The sequence below is a fragment of the Apaloderma vittatum genome, unplaced genomic scaffold (assembly GCF_000703405.1).
Source record: "Apaloderma vittatum isolate BGI_N311 unplaced genomic scaffold, ASM70340v1 scaffold30305, whole genome shotgun sequence".
NCBI lineage: Eukaryota > Metazoa > Chordata > Aves > Trogoniformes > Trogonidae > Apaloderma > Apaloderma vittatum.
The window spans coordinates 344-23,612 of NW_009719308.1; the positions used below are offsets into that span (position 1 = coordinate 344).

The window sequence follows — 23,269 nt, forward strand, 5'->3', positions numbered from 1 at the left end:
ATCTACTTTTCCCTCACTACCCAGATACTAAAAACAAAATGCATCCAGCTGCAAACCTTAAAAAGGGGTCCAAATCCCTTTAGATCCTCTCTTCCATCCAAGTAATACACTAATATCCTGAATTATTTAAATCTTAACTCTGAGGCAAACATATTAAAGAATAATAAATAATAAAATAATAATTTAAAAAATCACATTTAAAGCATTTATTTTGAAAAATAAAATACAAAAGATCATTGAATTTATCAACTTTTGTTTTAAATAAAAGATATTTAACAATTTCCACATGTGAGTAAAACAACCGTTCCACCAAAAAATCTTCTAGGACAAGCACAGATGACTCTTTTGAAAGCTTCATACATTTAAAACCAAACCGCTATAGAAAAAAAAAAAATCTTTGAAGATGAATTTTGTAATTGAGACAGAATAGCAATTTTGGAGACAGGCATTGCTCTGCATTTTTTAAAACCTTGAGAAAATAGTTGTGCGAATGTAATACAGTTCTACATTAACATCAGTTGTTGTGTTTGTTTGGTTTTGGTTTCTTTCAACAGGTTTACATGCGCTCACAACAGCAAAATTTTGAACAAAAACAGTATGAAAGAAATGGGGAAGGAAATTCTGAGAAAAGCCAGCCACGAGCAGTACAGTCACTGATCGCAGTGGGACAGTCCTTGAAAGATCATTTCCATGGAAAAGGCAGCAGTCGTTTTTTTCCTACAGAAAAAGAAAGCTGTGTTTGAGATCCCAGTGTAATATTCTGACAACATTTTGTAATTACGAATAATGCATAATTAAAGTAATCGCTTATCCATATCTTCAAATTTTTCTTACTCAGAATTTTACAAGTTTAAAAAAAATTCATCTCAACTAAATCAAGAGCAAACGAGCGGGACTGAATGCTCTTTTATTACCTTCTGTGCGTGAAATATCCATTGTATCTTCTAGTCCATAGGTTCAGTCTGTCAAGTAAATAATTAAAATTAAATTAGCTATTTTACATTGCATTATCAGCACCAATTTTCTACTCAGAACTCTCTAGCTATGTGGTTACATTATGTTCATTTTACCATTACTAAAGGAGAACACTATCAGCATCAGTTTCAGCTCCAGTTTTTATTGCCTATGCAATATTCCCTTACTTTTTCACAAAGCTTATTTTTGCTTTCTAGATGATCTTTCTTTACTTTGCATAAGTCTGCTCTGAGTGCAATCATACTGAGCTACCTGTATAAATCCACCTGCTGAAATTTAGCAAAGTCCCATTTTGAAACCTCCCTACCACACGGAACAAAAGAGACCAAGTTCTTCTGATACATCACAAGCCAATTGGAAAATACAAAGAGCGTAATTTAACTAACAGATCCTGCAGGCAGCTCAAGGACCATTTATTCTGGCAGCATGCTATCTATGCACGGGCTGCTAAACTTGAAAGACAGGCTCATCCCTCCGCCTCTTCCCAAAAGCCGTATCAGCAATATTCACTCTCCTGTTCTGACACACCGTGCTTGCAGCCATATGCGCCGCGACGTTACCTGCAAGGTTGTCGATAATCTTGAAATAACCCCAATAACTGCCTGAGAAATAACCAGAGCACACTTTCTCAATACAATTTGCCGACGATAACTTTTAAGCAGCGCACGTTTAAGGAGCTGTCTTGCCGTGAAGCTGCACGGACGTTTTGGCCAGCAGTTGCGAGGGAACAATGCTGTGAGCGACAGCGCATTTAGCTGCGTGGTGCCGGGCTCTGAATGGTTTTCTGTGAGCTGAGCACAACTTGCAAAGCACGAGCACTAACTGTGTTCCAAGGGTGAGAGCAGGCAAACATCCAGTAAAAGAGCGAAGCCCACATTCGAGATCACACAAAGATTTCTCAGACAGATTTGGTGTTCACAGCAAAAAGTTATGTTCTGAAAACATGAAACAGACACTACAGCTATTCGACTTTACTGATCCATGTTCATTTTATCTTGCCACGAGACTTCCTTTCTATTGTCTTCTTTAGCTGGAACAAAAGAAACCAATTTTCCCTTTTAATCAATTAATTTTCATTTGAGTGCACGGAATAAGTCAAAATGCGTTGTTTGCATGTGGTAGATTCTCTTGCGTATTCTTCAATCTCTACGTGTAACAAAAGTCATAGTCTTTCCTAATACTGGTGATCTGAAGTCAAGAAAGCTTGTGCCCATTAGTGTTTTTTTTTTATTTTAAAAGTAAAGACATGGCAAAATATTTTACTTTTAATAGGCTACTTACACTTATATTCTAAGTAAACTTACATACTGTATGTATCATTAAGGATGGGAAATCAACTAGAAATATAAAAGTAACGCAAGCAGAGATACACAATTCCGGAGACAGAGCACCCCTAAAAATGCTTTCCCTCCTAATTCTGGTTGCGTACTAGCTGGCCGCTACACCTGCAGAGAGGAAACTAATCCAATACTGTACCTGTGGCACTTCCTTAAGAAAGTCAGGAAGCTGAAATTCACCTTTATAGACCTGGAAAAACAAAAAGCAACGTAACAGTCAAAGCCAGCGTTCACTGCTGTGTGACCTGCTACAGGGCTTGTTAAGGGGGGGGAGATTCTGTTGGGTTATCACCAGCCAGGAAAGCAGATCTACCTGAACTGAGCACAGGCTGTTTGTAAAAGCGAGTTTTATTCACAAGACTTGGTTATCTGAGGTAGTTCTAGAGCTGTGTGCTCAGGCCCAGGCTTGCTCTGTGCTCAACACTGACCTTGTTTGCATTAAAATGTTAAAACTGTGTAACTCGTGCTCAAGTTTGCTCAAACTATTCAATCCTGTGTAATACACTCACTATGCTTTTAGGAAAAGATTTAACAGGATGATTAAATATGCTATAAGTGACTCGCTACAACACATACTTTTTGAAGTTTATATGTAACAAAATTGTTGTTTCACATTTTAGCACCTTAAACAAATTAAGTTCCTTTTGGGTTTAATTATAATTCAAAGATTCTGCATTGAAAGATTTTCAATAGAGCTGTCACAATCTTACAGTGTCAGAACTGCTACACCAGCCAGGGAACAAGCAACATTTATTTCTCAAACATTCATATTTTAGTTAAGAAACTCAATGAATGTCACGTAATACATTTTCTCACATGTCACATTACTCATTGTGTACAAAATATCCATCATTCACACAAACAGAAGTATTGCACTTGAATTAATCCCATCTTACTACGCATTTCTACAGATTCTATTTCTGTAACGCGTATTTCTGTAACAACTACAGCCTCATTACCAACCTTCATGAGAATTTGCCTTTATCACAATTTCCAACCTTTTAGAGCATAACATTAATTCTGAAACAACACTGGTTTGGCAAAAGAGCAGGCACTAAATACCCTCAAACATCCCAACAGCCGCACTAAACAAAGTGTTTCCACTATCTGACAAATGAGGAAATAAATTGGCGATATATTGTCTTCTCTCTAGAGGATACATCTTAAAAGGTGTTTGCGTCTGAGATTAAACCGGAATTCATTCCAAAGAAGGAGGGGAGGGGAAGGTATTCTGGATTATTACATGTTTTGGTGTTTTCTTTTTGCAAAAAAGAAATATACTTGAGGAGTTTTACCATCCTCTCTATTCTACTGAATCAAAAAGACCAAACACCCTTACAGAATCCTTGTGTAGCTGTAACCGTATAAAAACCAAAAGCCACAAACCGACTCTAGAAAAATTCTATTAAGCCATAAAACAGAAATGGGGCTGCTCTGAAGCCTTGCTCAGAGTTGCACACTCTGGTTTGCAAATTGCACCAAAGGAAGAAGACTGAGGAAGCCAATGGATGCTTATTAACAACATCCATTTTCTCCGCTTTCCCGTGAACAGATGACCAGAATACAAAGACATACTCATTTTGTCAATATTCTGTCGCGGCCAAGTGGGCACAGAATTTCCCTCGTCCCACGCCCGCGGTGTTAAACCATCCCACCCCCGGGGAGCGGCTTGGGAGCTGGCAGGTCTCCTCGCTCTTCATGACCGGGCTAAACACATCCAAACAACAGGGCTTCGCTAAATCTCGACATGAGAGTAGGAATAACGTAGGCAGACATTTCGGAACTCTGCCCCTTCCGACAGTCCGTGTTTTAGATAAAATATTCAAACTGATAGGCACAGCTCTCATTTATATTCAGCCAGGGGGTACCATCATTCCCATGGAAACCTAATGAAAGCCACACTGGTCAGAAATTCAGCATGTGGCTTACTGGAGCCTAGATATACTATAAATATTTATAAATGAAGGAGAGCGTTTCTTATTCTCAGCTTTTAACCAAGCCGTTACGATGCAGGCTGTGTTTTAGAGCAGAAATGGAAGTTACAAATCAACACCATTATCACTTCAAAAAATGCTAGAGAACAACCTAGGCAAGGTTCACAAAAAAAAGCAGTTATCTTTTATCAGACTACTGCTGAAGCTGGAAGAAAGACTTCTTCACCTCGTCGGGCAAACCACTACAGTCAGTATCTGGTGAATTCTTAAAAACAGTTAATACTGATTATGATGTTACGTTGTAATTAATTCAGAACCAGAGTGACCAAAACCATGTTTGTCTCTCTGGAAGCCTTCTTCTTCTTCTCCTGTAAATCTGACTTGGTCTAATTTTCACGTTATATATCTATATATCTGTCTGCTCTACAACCTTTACCACTGTAATGCCCTTTGCAGTAACAGTACTTACACCTAGTAGGCAGCTAAGAGTGGACAGTCAAGAGTATTCATCCATCAGCAAGAATAAGAAAAATAATGACACTAATGTCATAGTCTGGAAAGATAAGGAAACATTTCGGGGCATTTGATAATATATTCGTATAAGCTATCACAATTTACACACATACGATTTACAAAGACAAATATAACCAACAACAGGCCCAAGAAGATGAGGTTTAACACACAAGCATTCCTAATTTTTGTTCAGAACTGACATTCTGTAGAATGCCGGTTTGGTCAAGATCGAGACTGAATGGAAACAGGTTTAAAGTAGTTCCCAAACCAGTAAACGGTCCCTTTTGAATCAAAACCCAGGGATAAACTGCAATCCAGAAATTCTAGAAACAATTACTCCATCTGCAGCCAAAGAAATTAAGAGGTTTCAGATTCAAAATTCTTCACTGGCCAATTTCTAAGTCTAAAGCACATTATTCAGAGTGGCAGCAGAGAGGCAGAAGCAGGACATTGGAATGATTTCCAGTCTAAGCAAGAATTCAGTAAAACTGAGCAGAATTGGCATTTACCATTTCTAAGGGAATTATTTTGCAAGTCTAAATGAATTTCTAAAAGGAGGAGGGCTGGGGAAATCCAAAGTCTCTGTCAGTTTGTTGTTTAGTGTTGGCAGTATTCAAGCTGTTCTATTAAAATAAAAAGCAAAGCACATTCTTATAGCCAAACTAAATGCGTATTATTCTCAAAAAGAGATCAGAAAACAAGTTTCATAGCCATTTTTCTGAGAAAACCCTTACAAATTCACAAGAAAAACTTGAGAACAGAAGCATAACTCAGAAGCGTAGCCTATAATTCATCTTTATAAAAGATTAAAGCACTCCTTTTCACCCACTCCCAAGCTTGGTTTAGAAAGAGTCACATTATATTTGGTCAGTTCCAGTACGCAGATATAATAGGTCCTTTTGTCTAAAAGTTAGCCTGCAACCAAGTGTACCTGGGCTTGGTAGGTTTTGAAAACATCAAAGTTGCAGAGTGCAAGGCTATTGATATTTAATTGTAAAAAAAAAACAAACCCCAACAACAAAACTCCCCAAAAAACTAAACAAAATAAAACAAACAAAAACACAACAACAAACCCAACCAAACAAAAAATAACACCCCAAAAGCCTCCCAGAACCAAGGAACACTGAAACAGAACAAGCCCCTTTCTAGAAACAATCCTTTCCTGCCCGGTACACGGAGGGATCCTCGTCTGGCTCCTTCAGACTTCCCTTAAGTCTTACGGCAGCTCACCAGGCTGACACCATTCCTCACCTTTTGCTGCAAGCGCCAAGGAAGGGGACATCCGAGACGTAAATGTTTACCCAGTAGAAACAACAATCATGGAGAGCATGATTTTAGACGGGGCTATGAACATCTGCCAAAAGGCAGCTTGCGACCATACCCCATTTTGTTTCCTGAATAACTCTGTACCTTACCAATCCTACACACGCACAGCTGTTCCTTTGCCACAAGGCACATATAGGCACCTCTGGAGAAAAACAATGCAGCTGGAAATCCATACGCTGGAAGAAACATGGGGTATTAAACTAATTTAAAAGGTACTGAAAAAGTCTGTGCTGTTGGCGGTCACAAGACAGATAAAATAACCTCCCAAATTTTGTTTTGAGCAACAGACAAAATGCCAACAAAGCCAAATGCATCTGTGCTTACGGTGACCGTCGTAAATAAAGACACACAGCCTCGAGCAGCCTGCCACTGCAGTACACCGCCACAACCACACATCTCTGACAGCACAAGTAATTATTCTCATGCATTAGTATAAACATGCTTCACACCCTTTATCGAATGGTGTTTCTGTCTTTAAAACCTCAAAAAAAAGTCACGATTGCCATGGATGTCTCAACTCCTAACAGCAGGAGACATTTCCTCACAATTTAAAACAGGCACAAACAGGAGTTGGCAGAATTGTTTTCTCCTCTAGATGATACCGCAGAAAATAGCATCAGCAGAACATAAACCAGAGATCGATAACGGCTTTCGGATGTGATTAGAAGCAGCCACACATATTTAAACAGTCATGATGAAAACCATCGCTTTTTCTATCGAGTTCTGTACACTTCTCTCCCTCGATCTCTCAGGGCAAGGAACGTAACTTCACGAAGAAGTTGAAAGAAATGACTGGAAGATGTATTCCAAGCGTACAAATTCATTTAGTGGCAAGTACGTGCCAAAGAAAATCTGATGTAATCCATTACAGATGTGAGAGGAAACCACTCGGCCAACCATAACAGAACAATAAGCCAGTTTCTACTGGGCATAAGTCAGTTCTGCAGTTCCGAGATGTTCCTCCCTTTCAGTACATTCTGTTAAAGTGCTGACATACACTTTTACACAAACTCAGTATTGATAAGGACGTACCAGATACTCTTCTAACATGGAGCTATTCTACTTTTGTAACTCATCATCTAAGAATTGCGCTATCGGTTCAGACAGCTTAATTATTTGCATTTTCTGCATAATTTGCAGATAAAACCTCCCTTTAGTTACAGGATGTCATTTTCCTTTCTGCCCAGGACGTAGAATTTGTTAAAACTGACAGGAGGAGTAGTCAGTCACATACCTATAAGGAAGGAACCCTTGCAATCATCATAATAAAATGAACAGACCAACAACAGGCTTCTGAGAAAAACACAAGACAGCACAATTCTGCAGGCACTGAGTAACAAAACCTTGCCTCTCGAGGTCACACGCAGAGATCTGCTGAACAGTGCAACACTATCCAGACCTTGTTCTCTCTGCTCCGCATTCCTTAACCAAGACAAGATAAAGCGTCATAAAAGACAACATTGTCGGGCCTAACACAAAACAGATAAATAACAAGTTAATGGCTTTGATATTGAAAACCTCGGAAAAATCTGGTTTACTCGTGTTAAGATTTGTACTCCACCAGTGCAGATGCTGTCCAAGATGCCTTATTTCAGATCAGCACATGGCACTCGGGCACGAATGGAAGAAGAGATGAGCTTCAAGCTCTGTTACCTCCTAAAACAAAAAACAGTACAAACAGTGCTTGCACCTTATTATTTTTGTGTTGTGCTACAGGAGCACGGAAAACCAATGCAACCATTTGGGTGTCGCAGGCAGGTAACACTCAAGTGAAAAATCCAAATTTAGCAGTGTATTAGTTTCTTTGCACTACTTACAAGCACACAGAATTCTAATTCAAGCACTGTATTTAAGGTGGTGAAAATCATAATTTTGTTTCCAGATTGAAGAATTAAAAATAAGGATAATAAAAAATTAGCCTGTATATATGCAAGTCACCGGCAGGGGGACAGGTAAGAAGAAAATAAGAAAAAACAAGAACAGAATTTAACTGCTTAGAAGGCTCAGGGGGAACTAATATTTTGCACCACACTAGCCATTCCTTTCCCTTTTTCCCCAATATGAGCCCTTGGTTTAGGCACCCTTACACTGCTGATTCTTGCCGTTGGGACTAACAGCAGCAGCTTTGAAACTGTTGAACAGGGTTTTCACTGTTAAGTGTAATTTCCAGTCTTTTCCTGGAGGTGCTAGATTTTGCTCAGGGCAGTTAGTGCAGTGTAGTATAAACGCAGTTCTACAAGCGGCATTTAAGCACATTTTGGAATGAAGAAATCATGCCATTTAAAGTTTGCAACTTCTGTTCCTAAAACGTTGACCTGCCTGCATTCCAGAGGCTTTCTAGCTACAAGTATATTTTGCTTCTTGCCCAATTTTCGTATTTTCACCTCATTATCTTTATGATTTTGTATGAACAGTATAAAAATGCTTTTTTATTGTGCAAAACAAGAAGTCCCCATGACAACAAGAACTGATTTGTTTGGTTTTTTTACTGTAGCTGATAGCAATGAACTAGATGACACAGTGTTGTTCCATCTTTAGGTGGAGCCAGAATCTCCCCTGCCAGTAATTTTGGTGGTGTTGAGCTTCCACTCTGTTGTTGCAACTTCCACAATCGATTTAAGCCAGCATTACACAACTCCCACAAAACTCAAAAACTCCCCTCAAAAAAACCCAACAAACTAAGAGCAAATCAGTCCTTCCTCCTTACTACTGCTGTTTGCAACTTCCTTCACCTGACCTGCTGCCTCACACCCTTTTAAATGGACTAAGAAACTGCGATGGTATCGGAGTAGCAAGTGCCAGGTGATTCGGTATTATTTCAAGTTACTCCCTCTGAGGGGTTACTAACACAATACTAGCACAATACTAGCACAATACTAGCACAATACTAGCACAATACAGTTCAGCTTTAGAAGTCTAACCATTCTCTGTTCTCAATGAATAAAATTCAAGTTCTATGGTCAGTTTAAAGTGACCACAAGTACAAATACAGCAGAACAGCTTCTAAACACAAAGTGAAGCAATAAACGTTTACAATGACAGATTTATATATATTTTCTTATAACATACTGTAAAGTAACTTTGGAAAGATTTTATCTGGACAGCTTTGTCTCCAACAGCACACTCAGTACAAAACCCTGTGAAAGATTATCCCAGGTGAAGACATTTAAAGAGAACATGAACAGAAATAGTGCTACAGCAAGCTGCAAATTCCACTAGCTAAGAGTATGTGATAACACTTAACTTGCCAAGTGCCGGTTCCTAAATGCTGAAAAAATCTAGATTGATAAAATTATTTATTTAAATAAATGCCCTCTTCTCCAAGCTGCAGCAGTAAGAAATAAATTAGTGTAGGTTCATGGAAGCGATGCTGACAGGCAAAAGACATCACAGTTCCTTCTCCTTGTCCTTCCCTGGCCCACTTTTCCCAAACACCTTAAAGTGTTTTGAAATATCTTATTGGAAGCCTTTTGAAACAGTAAGTATCAGCAAATCTAGAAAATGGTAATCACTGCCCCTACCAGAAAAGGTGGTTAACTTTTCCAGGCTGAGCTACCAACTATTAAAATAGTAAACATGTAACCCTTTAATACATTGATCAACTGTTTAATGAAACCTTCCCAGGCAGAGCTTCTGAAAAGAAATAATGAAAAAATGTTTAGACATTTTACCAAAAATAATTTTTATTAGTATCTAGCCCATCAACCACCAACCAGGTGGGTTTTTTTTTAATATCAGAAAGCTAACGGAAGACAGTCCTGTTAAATTGCTTAATTCAATTTTTCCAACGATTGCTGCAGCAGAAGTCACCTTCTTTTAATAAAGTGTATGTTCTCAAAAGAAGAGAAGTAGAGTTCGTTATCCTTATTTCAAACAATGGTAATGAGCTTTTCAATGGATACCTCCAGGGATAAACAGCTGTATAGCCTAACCACTCTAATTCCAACAACATTAAATTCAGACTAAAATCCTTAAGTTTAGGTTAATCAGCACCAGACCCTCCTCCATCTTATTTGTTCTACAAAGGCCAGCAAAGAATTGGAAAATCTGACATTTTGATCATCTTGGGCCATTTTCCATGGATAACTCTTCCTAATCTGACCAAGTACTTGGGGTGTAATTTTGTGGCAGAGCTTCTGCCAACCCTCCTGTATAAAAAGCTGAGCTCATCAATCAAGTCTGATGGCCAGGTGAGAAAGCCAGCTTTTTCCCCTACTAACTAGTTCCCCAAATATCTTGGCAATTCTCAAGAGGTTCAGCTACAGAAACCAAAGAACACAGCTCAAGCCTGGGGTTGGAGGAAAGGGGATGAGCCAAACTGAAGATGTGCAGCAAGGAGCTTTCGGTGTTCAGGGTCCCAAAGAATTCCTTCTTCCCCCCACAGCAAGGAAAACATATGGTTAAGTACCAAAAGGTGTTACAAACAAACAAAACCCAAGACTCTTCTCTATAGCTCACATCCATCTGGTCAATAATTAAACACACAAAACCACCTTACCCTCCTTGTGTTTTCCACAACTTTTTGATCTGGCTTTCCGTAATTTGGTGGGTTGGCATACGGGTCATAGCCCAGTTTTGCTAGCATGGGTGCAATCACGGGCATATCTTGGAGAACGTCAGCAGGTATCTTCCCAACCCACTTCGACAGTGCTTCCACGTTGACTGGCTTGATTACTTGGTCAGTAGATCTTTCAACCCTGCAGAGGGGGAAAGAAACGTTGCATTTACCATTCCAACCACTACTTGCTTCTTCACACAAATTACCACTTTTAGCTCGTTCCATTTGTTTTTCTCCCCCCTTCCTCTTCTATCCCTCTCAGAATTTCATGTTTCTACAGAGCTGATGGGAAGTGAGGTTTTACTGCTTCAGGAGGCTAAAATGGGAAGAACTAACACAACATTCACACACACTTTCTGGTTTAGGCTTTCACTCAGAATGTACTGAAGCAAGTTCTTTACATAAAGACAGCAGTGAAAGCCAAAGACCTCTTAAGTGAAAAGCATGCACACACCTACATAGAAAGCTGGTTTGCCACTAGCATATTCCCACATTTTCTCTTTCGTTGTTTTAAATGCTCTTGAAAGTTGCATTCTAAATTAAAATCCATGTACCATTTACTCCACCCCATACTGTGACTAAATTCTTTTTTTTTTTTTTAATTAAAAGACACCTACGGAAATGACAGAGAGCTTTAGACCACAATCATATCTTTCACGACCATTCATCTTACTGATTGGTCATTACAGAATTCTTCACGGCAAGTGCATAATCATAGCAGTGTCTGGCGTACTGTATTCAGAAAACAGTTGATTTGTTGCTCATTTAATCAACAGTCCTAAGGTAATTTTCATTTTTGCACCCTAGTTTTGTTGTGTGAAAGAAGGGAAGAAATCTGGCATCGCTTTGTTTTTCCCCATTCCTTGCTTCTTTTAGATTAGAAGACATAGAACTTCTTTAATGTGCTTATTTCTGAAATAGGCCAGCAGGACTCCAACAAGCTGAGCAATTTAAAACTTTCTGAGTTTTTACTGCAAGCAGTTGAAAACTTTTTTTCTGGACTCAGAAACAGCACACACCCTCAGCAGCTCCTGCTGGCTGGCTACACCTGCCTCAAACCCGATGCTGAACATACAGCTGTCACATCCACTTGCAGCTGTCACCCCTCCCAGGCCTTATTTACATCATAAAGAATACAAAGTTGTAATACACCAAAGCAACAGTACAAAGTATAACGCCAGCACTTCGTGTACACAAGGTAAAGAATGAGAACACCGAGACTCAAATTCTCAAGCAGCTAGTTCTTCAGTTATACGGCAGGCAGAATATGAGAAAACATCTTCTGAGAAAAATAAATGGAAATTTCCTGAAATACTCCTGATAGCTTCTGAGTCCAGAAGTCTGGATCAAACTCACATTGCTCTTAAGACTGACATCAGTCAACTTATACAAGGAACAAGTGTGATTGCAGTTATCTAATTAACCTCATGAGCCCAAGAAAAGGCTGAAAAACGGTTGCACAGCAGACAAACATGAAATCAGCAGCAGGAGCCATCCCATCCACCTGCACGCTGGGCTCTGCAATGAAAGCCTGAAACTACAAACTCAGCCTGCACATCTGCCCATCATTAATCTTACACCGGTCTTCACCTTGTTACTCTTTGTTTTGTCATCATAGCTAAAATTCTTCCAGGACAGAGGAAGGAAGTCAGTCACACAATGCTGGAAGCTCAGTAACTTAACCCAAAAAGAACAAAGCAGATTGGGAAATGGTCACCCATGGGGAAACTCTCTTGGCGAGCAGAGCCTTCACAGATCGCTGCAAAAGTGTTTAAAGGAAGCTGACGAGTGAGCATCTGAGAAAAAAAATGTAAGACAGCCCCCAGATTTTCAGTCTTTCTCTCTTTTTTCAACCATTTGCAGGAAGCTCAAAGGCAAGAACTCGGAATGAGATTCTGGGACCAGAATCAAACCAAATTTGAGCTTTCCTGAAGGCTGTTGGCCTGAGCTCCCAAGTTTGTATAGCAAACTAAGAAGCCTGGGCATTGCCTTTTTGATCCTTCCAACTAGAAAATTAGCATCTGCCTTCACATCAAATTAGCAAGACAACTGCCGTCAAGAGTCGAGTTTTCAAAGTTCTTAGTGGCAAAGCACTACACTGGTCAGGAGGATGTAGAACCGTGCTGGCTGGACCCTCATGAAAAAATCTATCACTAGATGTTTGAAAAATCTATTTACAGTTCTTTTCTGGCCTTTCGGTTAACATGGAAAGAAAAGTAAACCACAATCCATAGGAAAGATTCTTCAGACCAAAGAACATGTGAGGAGTACAGGGGAAGACGGACTGGGGACAGGAGGAAAGAAGCACCCGAACACCCAACAGAGCAAACCAAGGAAACACAGCAAGTCTTGGCAAACGTGTTCCCGGACGCAGATGGCAAACATCGCCTGGCAAGCGCTTCCAGGCTCCACTGCAAAACCACAGGCACAGTCAGCTTTGAAAGCAGCTGGTAGCATGGAACACAGGACTAACCCCAAACACTCCTACATCTGTACTAGAATCAAATGAAAGGTATGTATTAAAAATAGTATATTCTGGAGCAATTTTGCCTAGACAGCTATTTTCATAATAAGCCTAATAAAAATCGCTATAAAAGGGTTGACGTTTCTTTGCATCAGTGGTCACCACAGCTGTTTTCAGTTAGGAGGCAATGCCAGAGCTATATTAACAATACTAGTTATAGCATGTAGTCCAGCCATAATACATTCCTTGAACAGCCACGTTGGCAATTACTTCAAACCACAGAAGGTTTCCTGCTACTACAAAATGCTGCGGTGCACATCCTTAAAACTCTTGCAGTGTTTCTCCCTGCAGCTGGATAAAAAAAACAAAATAAGAGGCAAAAAGACTCCAGTGAATTGGGACAACAGTGAGGCTAGGGCTGCATGAGCAACAGAAAAAACAGGAATTACTCTTTTGCCTGGCATTTGCTTAGTAAGGCAGCCAACAGCTTCCTCAAACGAAGCAGCCAGGGGAGCAAAGTCAGAATCTTAAATACAGACTGTCTAGTACCTACTATTGCTATTAACAGACTATTGCATAAGAGTTTCTGAGCCTGGAATAAGAGAAAAATGGAATCAGTTCGCTGCCTGAAGAATTCTACAAGCCGTTGGGTGGCTAGCTCATCTCTGGAAGAGGAACACCCTGCATGTACAATTCAACTCTGCATAAAACTGAAAATAAAGCCCCTTACACTGACCTAGAGCCTCATTCATCTGAGGCAGATTTAATTTGACACAGTTAATTTTGTTTTCAGATGAGTCAAATATATATTCTTAAACATCTGCTTTCTGTTACTGGGTAATAACATCATTATAAATATCTGTTAGCCATCCCACAATCTCTTCCTCGAAGTGTTTTTAAATACTTCAAGACAATAAACTCTGGTCAGATTTCTTTTCAAAATCCCTCCAACAGTTAAAAACACATCCAGGCATCTTACACTGGACCTGACCCTAGCAGGCATCATGCCTCTGAAGTGCTGAGCCTGTCTGAAAGATCCGTAAATCTTGAGTGGAAAATGATTGAGACAGGGTCCTCTACACACCGACTTAAGTCTTTAGACATTATCACAGCCTTTGCAGATTATAGCAGTAGTTTGTTCTTTGACTTTAGAGGTTTTCTGCCCTACCTAATATCTTGCAGACAAATGGAGAAATAATTCTATCTGCTCTTCATATTCTCTCTACTATGCAACAGAAGCTGGGCCTATGTGTCAGTAGTTTTAAATGCACATTACATTTCATTACAGATTACTTGGTACTTGTGATCTTCTCCTCCTCCTGCCAGTAAAAGCTGTAATATAATTTGAATGCTCTGATTTTAATATACTGTTATGAAACAGCCTGAAGCACTTGGTACCAGGCATGTGGTAAATTAAAGCTCAGTGAGAAGAGAGAGTTGCAGCAGACAGCAGCATTTGGAATTTCCTTAGATTATCTCTGAAGCGATCTTCAGCACCAGCCTTTGGAAAGTCAGGTGGGAGAAGAGCTACTCATCGAGACACGGAGCGTTGCTGCTTGACCGTTGTTTCAGCTGAAAGACGACAATATTCACACTGTGAAGAGCACAGTAAGCCCAAGGGGAAATTTTAAGTCATAAGAGAACAACGTTGGTTAAAACCTAACCCAGAACATCACAGCCACACACGCCCAAGGCTGTAAAGAATTTTGCTACAGCTGAGAACACACCAAACACAACTCGAGAGGGGAACCGAGTCGAACACAAGATGTATTTTGCTCTGCCGTCAAAATCTGATAACCCAGGGCATACTGTCAAGTTCTCAGCAAACTACCCAGCAAGCATCTTCTCCGAATAATTTTTCTGGGCATTTACCCCCTGTTCTGAGTCAGGACCCTCTGGACAGGCAGCTTTTCCCGACCACAGAGCTCTGCTGCACACAAGAGGGCAGCGAGGGGCTGGGGATGCCAAAAGAAGGAGGTTTTAACTGCCTCAAGGAAATCCCACTGGGGAATCTCAAGGTCGTGTCCACCCCATGTCGTCCCTGCCCCGTCCCCCTCCCGCACAATTTCAATTAGCATCACATAAATACACAAAGCAGACATCTAAGACAATTTTGCATTCACTGTTGTTGTTTTTCTGCAGCCCCCAGAAGACTGAGTCATTGAAATAATCAAAATACGAAGTCTCTTGCAAGTGAAAAACAAATCTCAGCACCTAATTCAAGGGTATTTGATTAGATGAAAAAAATACCACAGACCTAACGCTTCATAGCCCATTCTTTCTCTGCTCCTGCCAGAGCTTTCTGAAATAAATGATTACTTCCCCATATCATCTCGTGAGAGATAATAAAAGCATAAAGAATTCCATTAATAGACTGAACTGAGGGTCACAAGAACACTTTCATACTCCTTCATCTTAAATTTGAAAGTTTGATTAAAAAAATAAAGATGAAACCCATTTTACCTTCAACAATCCATTTTCTTAACTTTTAGAGACATGAACAAGTATTCTCAATTCCTCACATCCCATCGCACCAGATTTAGCAAGAAATATTACTTGAAACTGTACAAACTGTATGAACTGCATGAATTTTAGACTATAGAGGTCCATTAATTTTTAAAAATGCTGATCTGAAAGCTGTAATATTTTACCAGAAAGGGCATTATGCACAGCTATTTCTACAGGGCACTTAACAGAACTTGGCAACTGCCTATTTTCGTCAGCAGAAGCAAGTTTACTTCCTCCTCAGTTGCCACTGAAAGGAACACGATACAGGTAACTCGAGAGGTGCAGATCCAGCTTGTGGAGATGTACAACTGGACACTGCTTCAGGTTAACGTTATCAGAAGGCTTCAAGCTGCTAACGAACAACAGCGCTAACGAACAGTACCATAGAAAAAAAGGGCTGCGATGTCGTCTTGATAACTCTGTGAACATAGTGGTGGTGGTTGTAAAAACAGCAGGAACAGTGATGTGAAACCTCCAGATAGAGAATGCGTAATCATTACCTGAATTTTAATGTTTTGGTAGCCGCTGCCTAATAAATTCTGTGATTTGCTTCCAATCGTACACCGCTACAACATATCAGAAAACCCACGCAGTCACTTCCCTAGGCATCAAATAAACAAAATCTCCCCATTTTTAATTTATCAGAACTGTAGGTTTTTTAAAAAAATGGAATCCCTCTGTCCAGTTTGCCATGTCTCTACCCAGCCCAGGCTGCTTGCTGTGCACTCGGCCAGTGCTGAATATTGAAGAAACAGAAGCAAAGGAATTTGACTGGGAGTGCCTTGCTGCTGGAACAGGGCTTTTTAATCAATATATTAGAAGCTTAAACAAGACAACCTGGTAGATGTATCTGCCATTGCAAAAATAGGCAGAGCAGTTCAAACACACACCCCTTTCCCCCTCAATATAAAGACAAACCAGCTTCTGCATTTTGGTTGTTCAGCTGCAAATAGCGGCAAAGAAATCAAAGCAGTTTGGAGAAGCAATTTTTCCCCCCTCCCCATACCTGTCTAGGTTTTCTAAGCAGAGCTGGATTTTGGTTTCTCAAAGCAGCTAAATCAGGTGCACAGATGGCACAACAGGATACTGAGGGATTTGCTTACATGAAGGTTAATTTTATTCAAAATGCCTGTCTTTTTAGGAGCACATGCCAACAGAAACGCATGCCAATTCTGCTTTCTATTTTGTTGGAACAGTTTCTCAAGTTTCCTGGAAAAGTATGTTCTTGGCAAATATAACCTGAAGGCCATTCTTGCATTGACAACGATACTTAAGTTTTTGAAATCAAGTGGGTGATCTTCCTAGGATGAGTAACACTAGCCTAGATAAAACAGTCCAGCTTTATTTCAGGGCAGAGAGAAAAACAAAGCTCTATTGGAAGTAAGGCTGATACTAGATATCCAAATTCAAGAAAAAATGATCATTAATTAAAGTTCATTCACATGCCCCATACACATGTTAGCGGAACAATTGTTTAGTGGGAGCAGCCCGAGATTACAATTTGTTAGTTAACAATTTAACAAATAGTGACCATTTCCCAGATAATATGCCTCATAAATCAGCGTCCCAAGACATCTTTAGCTACTTAACAACTGAAACCAAGTTGTGACTGGTCTTTTTTTTCTACAAAATGTACTGGTTAACCTCTTACAACAACACAAGGTAAAGGAGAAACGTTCATACTCACTTTGAAAGAGAAACACCCCCTGCTTTTCCAATCATTTCTTCATGGTGCAGCACTGCCTGGTTCCACGGGATGCGAAGAAACTTTAAGAGAGTTCTCATCCATCTTTCAGGATGCAATATGAGTTGCTCGTAATGTACCAGCATACACCTTTCAAAACCAACCTCCATACACTGGTTGTACATCGTTTCTATAGCACGATTCCACTTGGTCAAGCAGTCCCTGTAGCTGTTGAGGTCAAATCCAGCTATTGTGACTTTTCTAGATATCATGGAATGCACAGAGGCACGGCCATCCCGTACCATTAGAAGAAATTTGGCATTGGGGAAAATTCTAGCAAGGTAAGTTAAAGATTTTAAGGCAAAAGGATCTTTGTTACACAAATATGGAGCAGGCTCCCCATGTTTCACAATGATTTCCAATAAAAATGCTTGCATGGCTGAGTCCAGAACCTCATCTGTGACTCCAGCTTCGTCCAGTCGGATCTTCTCTTTGCTTGAGCGAGCCCACATCTGCTTCACCGCCAGAATCCGCGGGATCACTCTCGTTTCTTCTCCACAACGAATATCTGGGTGGGCGTCAAGCATGGCACGCATTAGGGTAGTGCCACTTCGAGGAACTCCTCCAATAAATATTAAAGGCATGTCTTTGTTGTAAGCAAAGGTTTTGTTTGCATTTACACTGGCAGCAGTTCTTACTGTGCTTCTCACGCCTTCCATCCTCACGGGCTGGCTGCGTTCTTCGATTCGATGGTGACACTCCATCGCGTGTTGGCCCAGATAAAACACAGTCACCGAACTGATCACCAGACACGCCAATAGCAAGTTCTGTTTGAGTTTTCCAACCATTTTGGGAAAGGCTGCCAGTTCAAAATACGGACGTCGTCTATTTGAAATTATCTTCTAGTTCACGTGCCATGGGAATCCTAATCCAAAGTAAATTAAGGTCTGGCGAGGGGGGAAAAAAATAAAAAATTTAGAACTACTATGATAAATCAACAACAGAAAAACCCTGACAGCATTCAATGAAACCAACAGCTCCTGGTGTTGCGTCAAGACCAATAAATTCAAACATGATCATGTCACAATAAAAAGCTTTTTTGTTAAACCGTAGAAGCAATACAAAACCTATGAAGAAAATGCAATGAAGAAAAATAGTTTACAGCAAGCTAGGGAAACTTCAATTTTTATTTCAAAGGAAGCCTTGATTAAAGAAGCATATAGTAATTAAAAAACACAAACACAATCCAGTTGTTGACTGATTAAAGTTGACTAAGATCAAAACTAAGATCGGTCTTGATTTAAAAGAAAAAATTCAACCTGTGCTGACTTGAAAATTTTTATGAATCCCAGTATCTAAATAATACAAAACAGGTTATACAACAGAAAACTAATGATTTCATCCTAACTTCCTTTTTTTTTTTCACCTAAAATATGGCCCTTAGAGATATTTCTCCCCCATAAAACCCGCCTAAACCAAACACGATTTTAATTTATTATTCCATTAAGACACAAAACCCCCACCAACTCCTCATCTTATACAGTATTATAACTTCAGAGAAATGTTAGCCAAAGTACTGAAAAATTGCAAAAAATAAGAAGAAAGAAAAACAGATCCTGTTCTCAATCAGCACACCGGGGCGGGAAGAAAAAAAATACTTAAAGCCTTGCATCATTTTAAGTCATGTAATAAAGCATTGCCAGAATGAAGCAGATACTCCAACACTGGCTTAGATAAATTGCTGCTCTGCTGGCCAGATGTCTCGATCTGCTCATGCCAGCCTGTACACTGTATCTTCATTTTTTTCCGTTCACAACAGTTAAAATAGAGACCGTTGTTCTACCTGTACTCTGTGGCTCAGCAGCTTTGGGTTTTCAGATAAGGTAGGTGGAAAACTGACTCTTAATTCACTTCTTGTTATACACAATGGCCAAGGAGCTCTCCCACACTCTCCTGCCAGAACACCACTCTCGTAATCAATTCATCCTCTGGAACAAGTTTCATTCTACTTACATGCCTCAGCTTGCTGAAGAGCTGGCTTTAACTGTACCTTAAATATCCGGACATTAAAAGAAACAAAGTCCCAGAAAGTGAAGTGGAGGTCAGCTGGACAGTGCTCAAAAAGAAAGAAAAACAACCAACCACACAGTTGATACTTCCATAGCACCAAAAAACCCCAGAAAGCCTCTCTCCTGAACAGACAGAGCATGCAAACCTAACTTTTAATCAAGGAAGGGGAAACTGTTCTGCTTAAAACTAGCCAGTAGTATGTAGACTCTCTTCAAACGCTTTAGACACAGTGAAAATTTAGTTAAAAGTTAGTACTCATTCACCAGAAGAGTTAACACAACAAAACCAGTATTTTGCCTCAGAGTACACAAGACCTACAAATATTTACACTTCGTACAATCCCTAACGTTACTCGGTCTGAGTAAATTCCATAAAACTCATTTCCTAATGGAAAAATGCCACAAAAAATCTCCCAAACAAAAAAACTACTCCTTGAAGAACATTCCCCAAATGCAACAGTTACGTAGCTGATCACTAGAGAAAAAAAACACAAGAAGACCCAGCGCATCAGTTGCTTTACTCGGATCATTTATGTTGGAATATCACTTTAAGAACAAAGCAAAACGAAAAGCAGCACCAGCTCTCAGCACCAAGCCGAAGAACAAGCAGTATCAGAGAAAAGCCTGTTGACTGAAGGCCGAAATCCCCAATTCACAGGTTGGGTAAAGCAGCCGCCTGACTCATTCTCAGCACAATTCCAGCTGTGAACGCAAGTAAGCGTTGCAGTCTGTGAGGAGCTTTTCTGAAATTGCTCTAAGTATTGATCCCTCCCCTACAAAACCAAAAAAACCCATGCATGTGACAGAAAACTCCACACCAATCCACCACAAATATTTCCATTTGACGCAGTAACTTTTTTTTGTAAATCCAAAGATGCCACAGGCTGCAAGACCATTAAGTAGCATTAAGCTCCCCCACAACCTTCTATACTGCTTGTTCTTTTTTTCCTGGAGAAAATACCTGCAGCGTGCACCCGCCATGAACTGTAGCACCACCCCGGCTTTGGAAGTCAGGAAACCAACAGAGGAGCAGTCAGAAACCAGGACCTCTCAGCAAACCCATTATTTCAGAAGCCAGCAAACTCCCTTCTGTGCTTGACGTTCCACACAAGGCTCTTTGGGACAAGGATGACACAGAGCAGTTACTGCCCTTCTAGCAACTCCCAAACAAACTCCACCTTTTCCCCTCCTCTACAAGAGTAAGCGCTCTGCATCGCATCTGTCCGTCTGCAGGATTATGACGGGTCATTAATGTTTTCTGCTGCAACAGTAACTACACTGACAGCATTTAAAAAAAAAAAATCACAGCAAGGCAGTCGGCTATCCCTTGTCGGGATTTGAGTAGAGCTTTAATTTTTTAAAGCTCTTGGTGGTGTTTTTACCTGCCGCAACCCGACCAAGAGCAAAGCACTGCTCTGCCTAAAGGCACAGGCAACTCTTAATAAAAATACCCCCCCAAAAACCTAAACAATGCCTAACACGCCCTCAGATTAAATGCGCTCCCCTCACACGCACAACACAGTCCTCAGCTGAGAAAGCTGAAGATGACTACAATGGCAGAGGAAGCCTTTAGCAGCAATAGTTTTTCAAACAAGAGACTAAGCCAAATTCCTAGAAAAAAATAAGTGTAACTCAAAAAAAAGACAGAGTTAGGATCTACAAGTTTCTGTACAAGAAAAGCACAGCTGAGCAGAAGCGACTGCAACTGAATTTTTCCTCCCGGAAAAGTCAGGCCTGTGAGTCAGCCACAAGATGATGTTAGCAAAAATGACGGCTTTGTTTCCTCCTTCTGCACACACTAATTCCCTCTCCCTCCTTCCCCCCTGCGACATGCAGCAGGTCAAGACCTTTTTGGTCAAGTTCATCCAAAAAACGTTGAAGATTTTTAGCTCAGTCAAGAGGCGAGTCATTCATTTGTACTTCATGTTAGAACAGTCTGGGGTTTGTTGTTGTTGAAAGCATTCCCTGCCAGAGGAATAAAGACAATCCATTACCACCCAGCAACAAGCAATCCTCGTAAGCTCTAGAGCTCAGGCTTTCCCTTTGGAGGCTGGAAACAGCGATGACCACCTTCCTTCTCATGTTAACCAGGCAGCTTTTCCCAAGGCTAAGTTGACAAGACAGCAACACTGGGATTATCCATCTCAAGAACACAAACAAACAAAAAAATCCCCCCAAAATAAAAAACCCCCACCACATATATATAAAGTATTTTCCAGTGATTAGCTTGCCCTCTGCTTCCATCTCTTGAACTTCTGGCTCAGATTCTGATAATTGGATCTCTGTCCAGGAAGAGCAAGTACCCTGGTACCGCTTAGGTTTTTGTGGAGTATAAGTTGATCCTACGTCTGCCCAAGCGCTCATCCTGGTGTTCGACCCCAACGCTTCTGGGGAACTTTGCTGGGAGGAAAGGTCACGCTCAGCTCCGTGTCAACTGGCCATCGGACTTGCCAGGCGTCCTTCTCAGCACACGGTGCCCTCCCACCTGTGCTGGAAAGCAGGAGGGAGATAGAGGGGAGGGCAAGAGTGCCCGAGTTCATGCGACTGGAAAGCTGAACTTCCCCTCACACTCTTTTTAGGCTTTACCCTCATGTCCCCCTACCACATCGACGCAGATTTCATTTTCTTCCCCAGGAATTAGGACACAGCCTACGAGGTCTACTCAGTCCCTTCATCTCTGGGGCTCTAACACTCCCTGGAAGGCTTTATGCTGTAGACTCTAGAAACAGAAGTTTATCACAGTTCAGAGATGCTTTCAGAGTCTGACTACTGAGCCCAAAGGCTGCAGGATGAAAAGACAAAGGAAATTCATTATACACATAGCTAAGTTGAATGGAAAAAAATCCTGAAGTGTTGTTAGCCATTGTCACTCTCTTCTCTGCTCTCGACTATAGAGAGACAGAAATTAAAACACTGCTAGGACTTAGAGAGGGAAATGTTAACCACATGAGTATCTTCTTTGCACCTTCATTTTTCCATAAAAATAAATACTGCAAAGGCAGCAGATATTGAGGATTCTCAAGAATCATCTTCAAAACAATACGCATTTAGAAATCTGGAGACAATAGATTTCTTAGAGGATGTTCTGCATGGAGCTCATAATATAGTCCAAATAAGAAGCCCTTACACATAACGGTATCTTCCAGCATTGCTAAATGAAAGTTTAAGAAAAGAATTCCATAAAACATTTCCTTCAGTGAACTGGTTTGTTCGTGTTTGTCCACCACAAAGAAGATTGCATAGGAAAGCCAACAGTTACATGATAATGGTATAGCACAACACCAAGGAACACGACTGAAATATTCACAGTAAAACCACGTCAAGAAGCTCTCCAAACCGTCGTAGGCTCATTTAGAAGATTGTTCCAAAAATCATTTAAGTATTTAGGAAGCATTTCTATGCCTTCAAAGCAGTGTTTGCACAATCACCTTAATGATTTCCCCAAAGTCCAGATACCATATATACTGCTACCAGTCACACCACAGAATCTGAGGGAGGAATGTCAAAGCAACACAGGCAACCAAACCCCAAGCAAAATACACAGCAAAGGCTGAAATAAAAATCAAGAAGCCTTGAGTACCAAGTCCAGCTCTAGATTTTTAAGTCATTGTGGCCCTCGGACCCTGAGGCTGTTTTTCTCTGGATTTCTGCTCCCACTAGTTATATGGTTTAAAAAAAAAAAGTATGATAAAACACAATGAGCAATTTTTATTTACCTCCACAAAGAAACAGGAGTAAGTTACCTAGCAGAAAGCATCCGGGATGAAAGCCAGCTCAACCTAAAGAAGCACGTCTTCACGCAGAGCGGTTTGACAAGTACAACGATAGGATGAAGCTGCACAAAATTAGTACAAGGGAACACAGGCGTGTGAACAACATTCCCTTGTATTTGTTAAGTACC

At 40.4% G+C, this 23,269-nt stretch overlaps 1 protein-coding gene across 2 annotated transcripts; it reads right to left on the reverse strand.

The window, feature by feature from the left end:
- Positions 1-944: 944 nt before the first annotated feature.
- On the reverse strand, positions 945-18,242 carry TPST1 (tyrosylprotein sulfotransferase 1). 2 transcript variants are annotated; one of them, XM_009870595.1, is made up of 4 exons: positions 17,303-18,242; positions 10,584-10,782; positions 2,452-2,502; positions 945-962 (listed from the first exon to the last, which is right to left on the reverse strand). In XM_009870595.1, the coding sequence occupies exons 1-4, from the start codon at positions 18,145-18,147 to the stop codon at positions 945-947; spliced, it is 1,113 nt and encodes a 370-aa protein (XP_009868897.1). In that variant the 5' UTR covers positions 18,148-18,242. The 2 variants fall into 2 exon arrangements, with proteins under 2 accessions (XP_009868897.1, XP_009868896.1); XM_009870594.1 differs by lacking the exon at positions 945-962 and adding an exon at positions 1,961-2,005.
- Positions 18,243-23,269: the final 5,027 nt, after the last annotated feature.

Bases quoted from the DNA above. Each gene is read 5' to 3' on its own strand.
- TPST1 (XM_009870594.1), bottom strand. From the start codon at position 18,147: ATGGTTGGAAAACTCAAACAGAACTTGCTATTGGCGTGTCTGGTGATC. The intron at 10,783-17,302 runs GTGAGTATGAAC...CCCCCTCTGCAG, and splicing joins GGGGGTGTTTCTCTTTCAAA to GGTTGAAAGATCTACTGACC. The intron at 2,006-2,451 runs GTACAGTATTGG...CTTTTGTTCCAG, and splicing joins TTCTTAAGGAAGTGCCACAG to CTAAAGAAGACAATAGAAAG.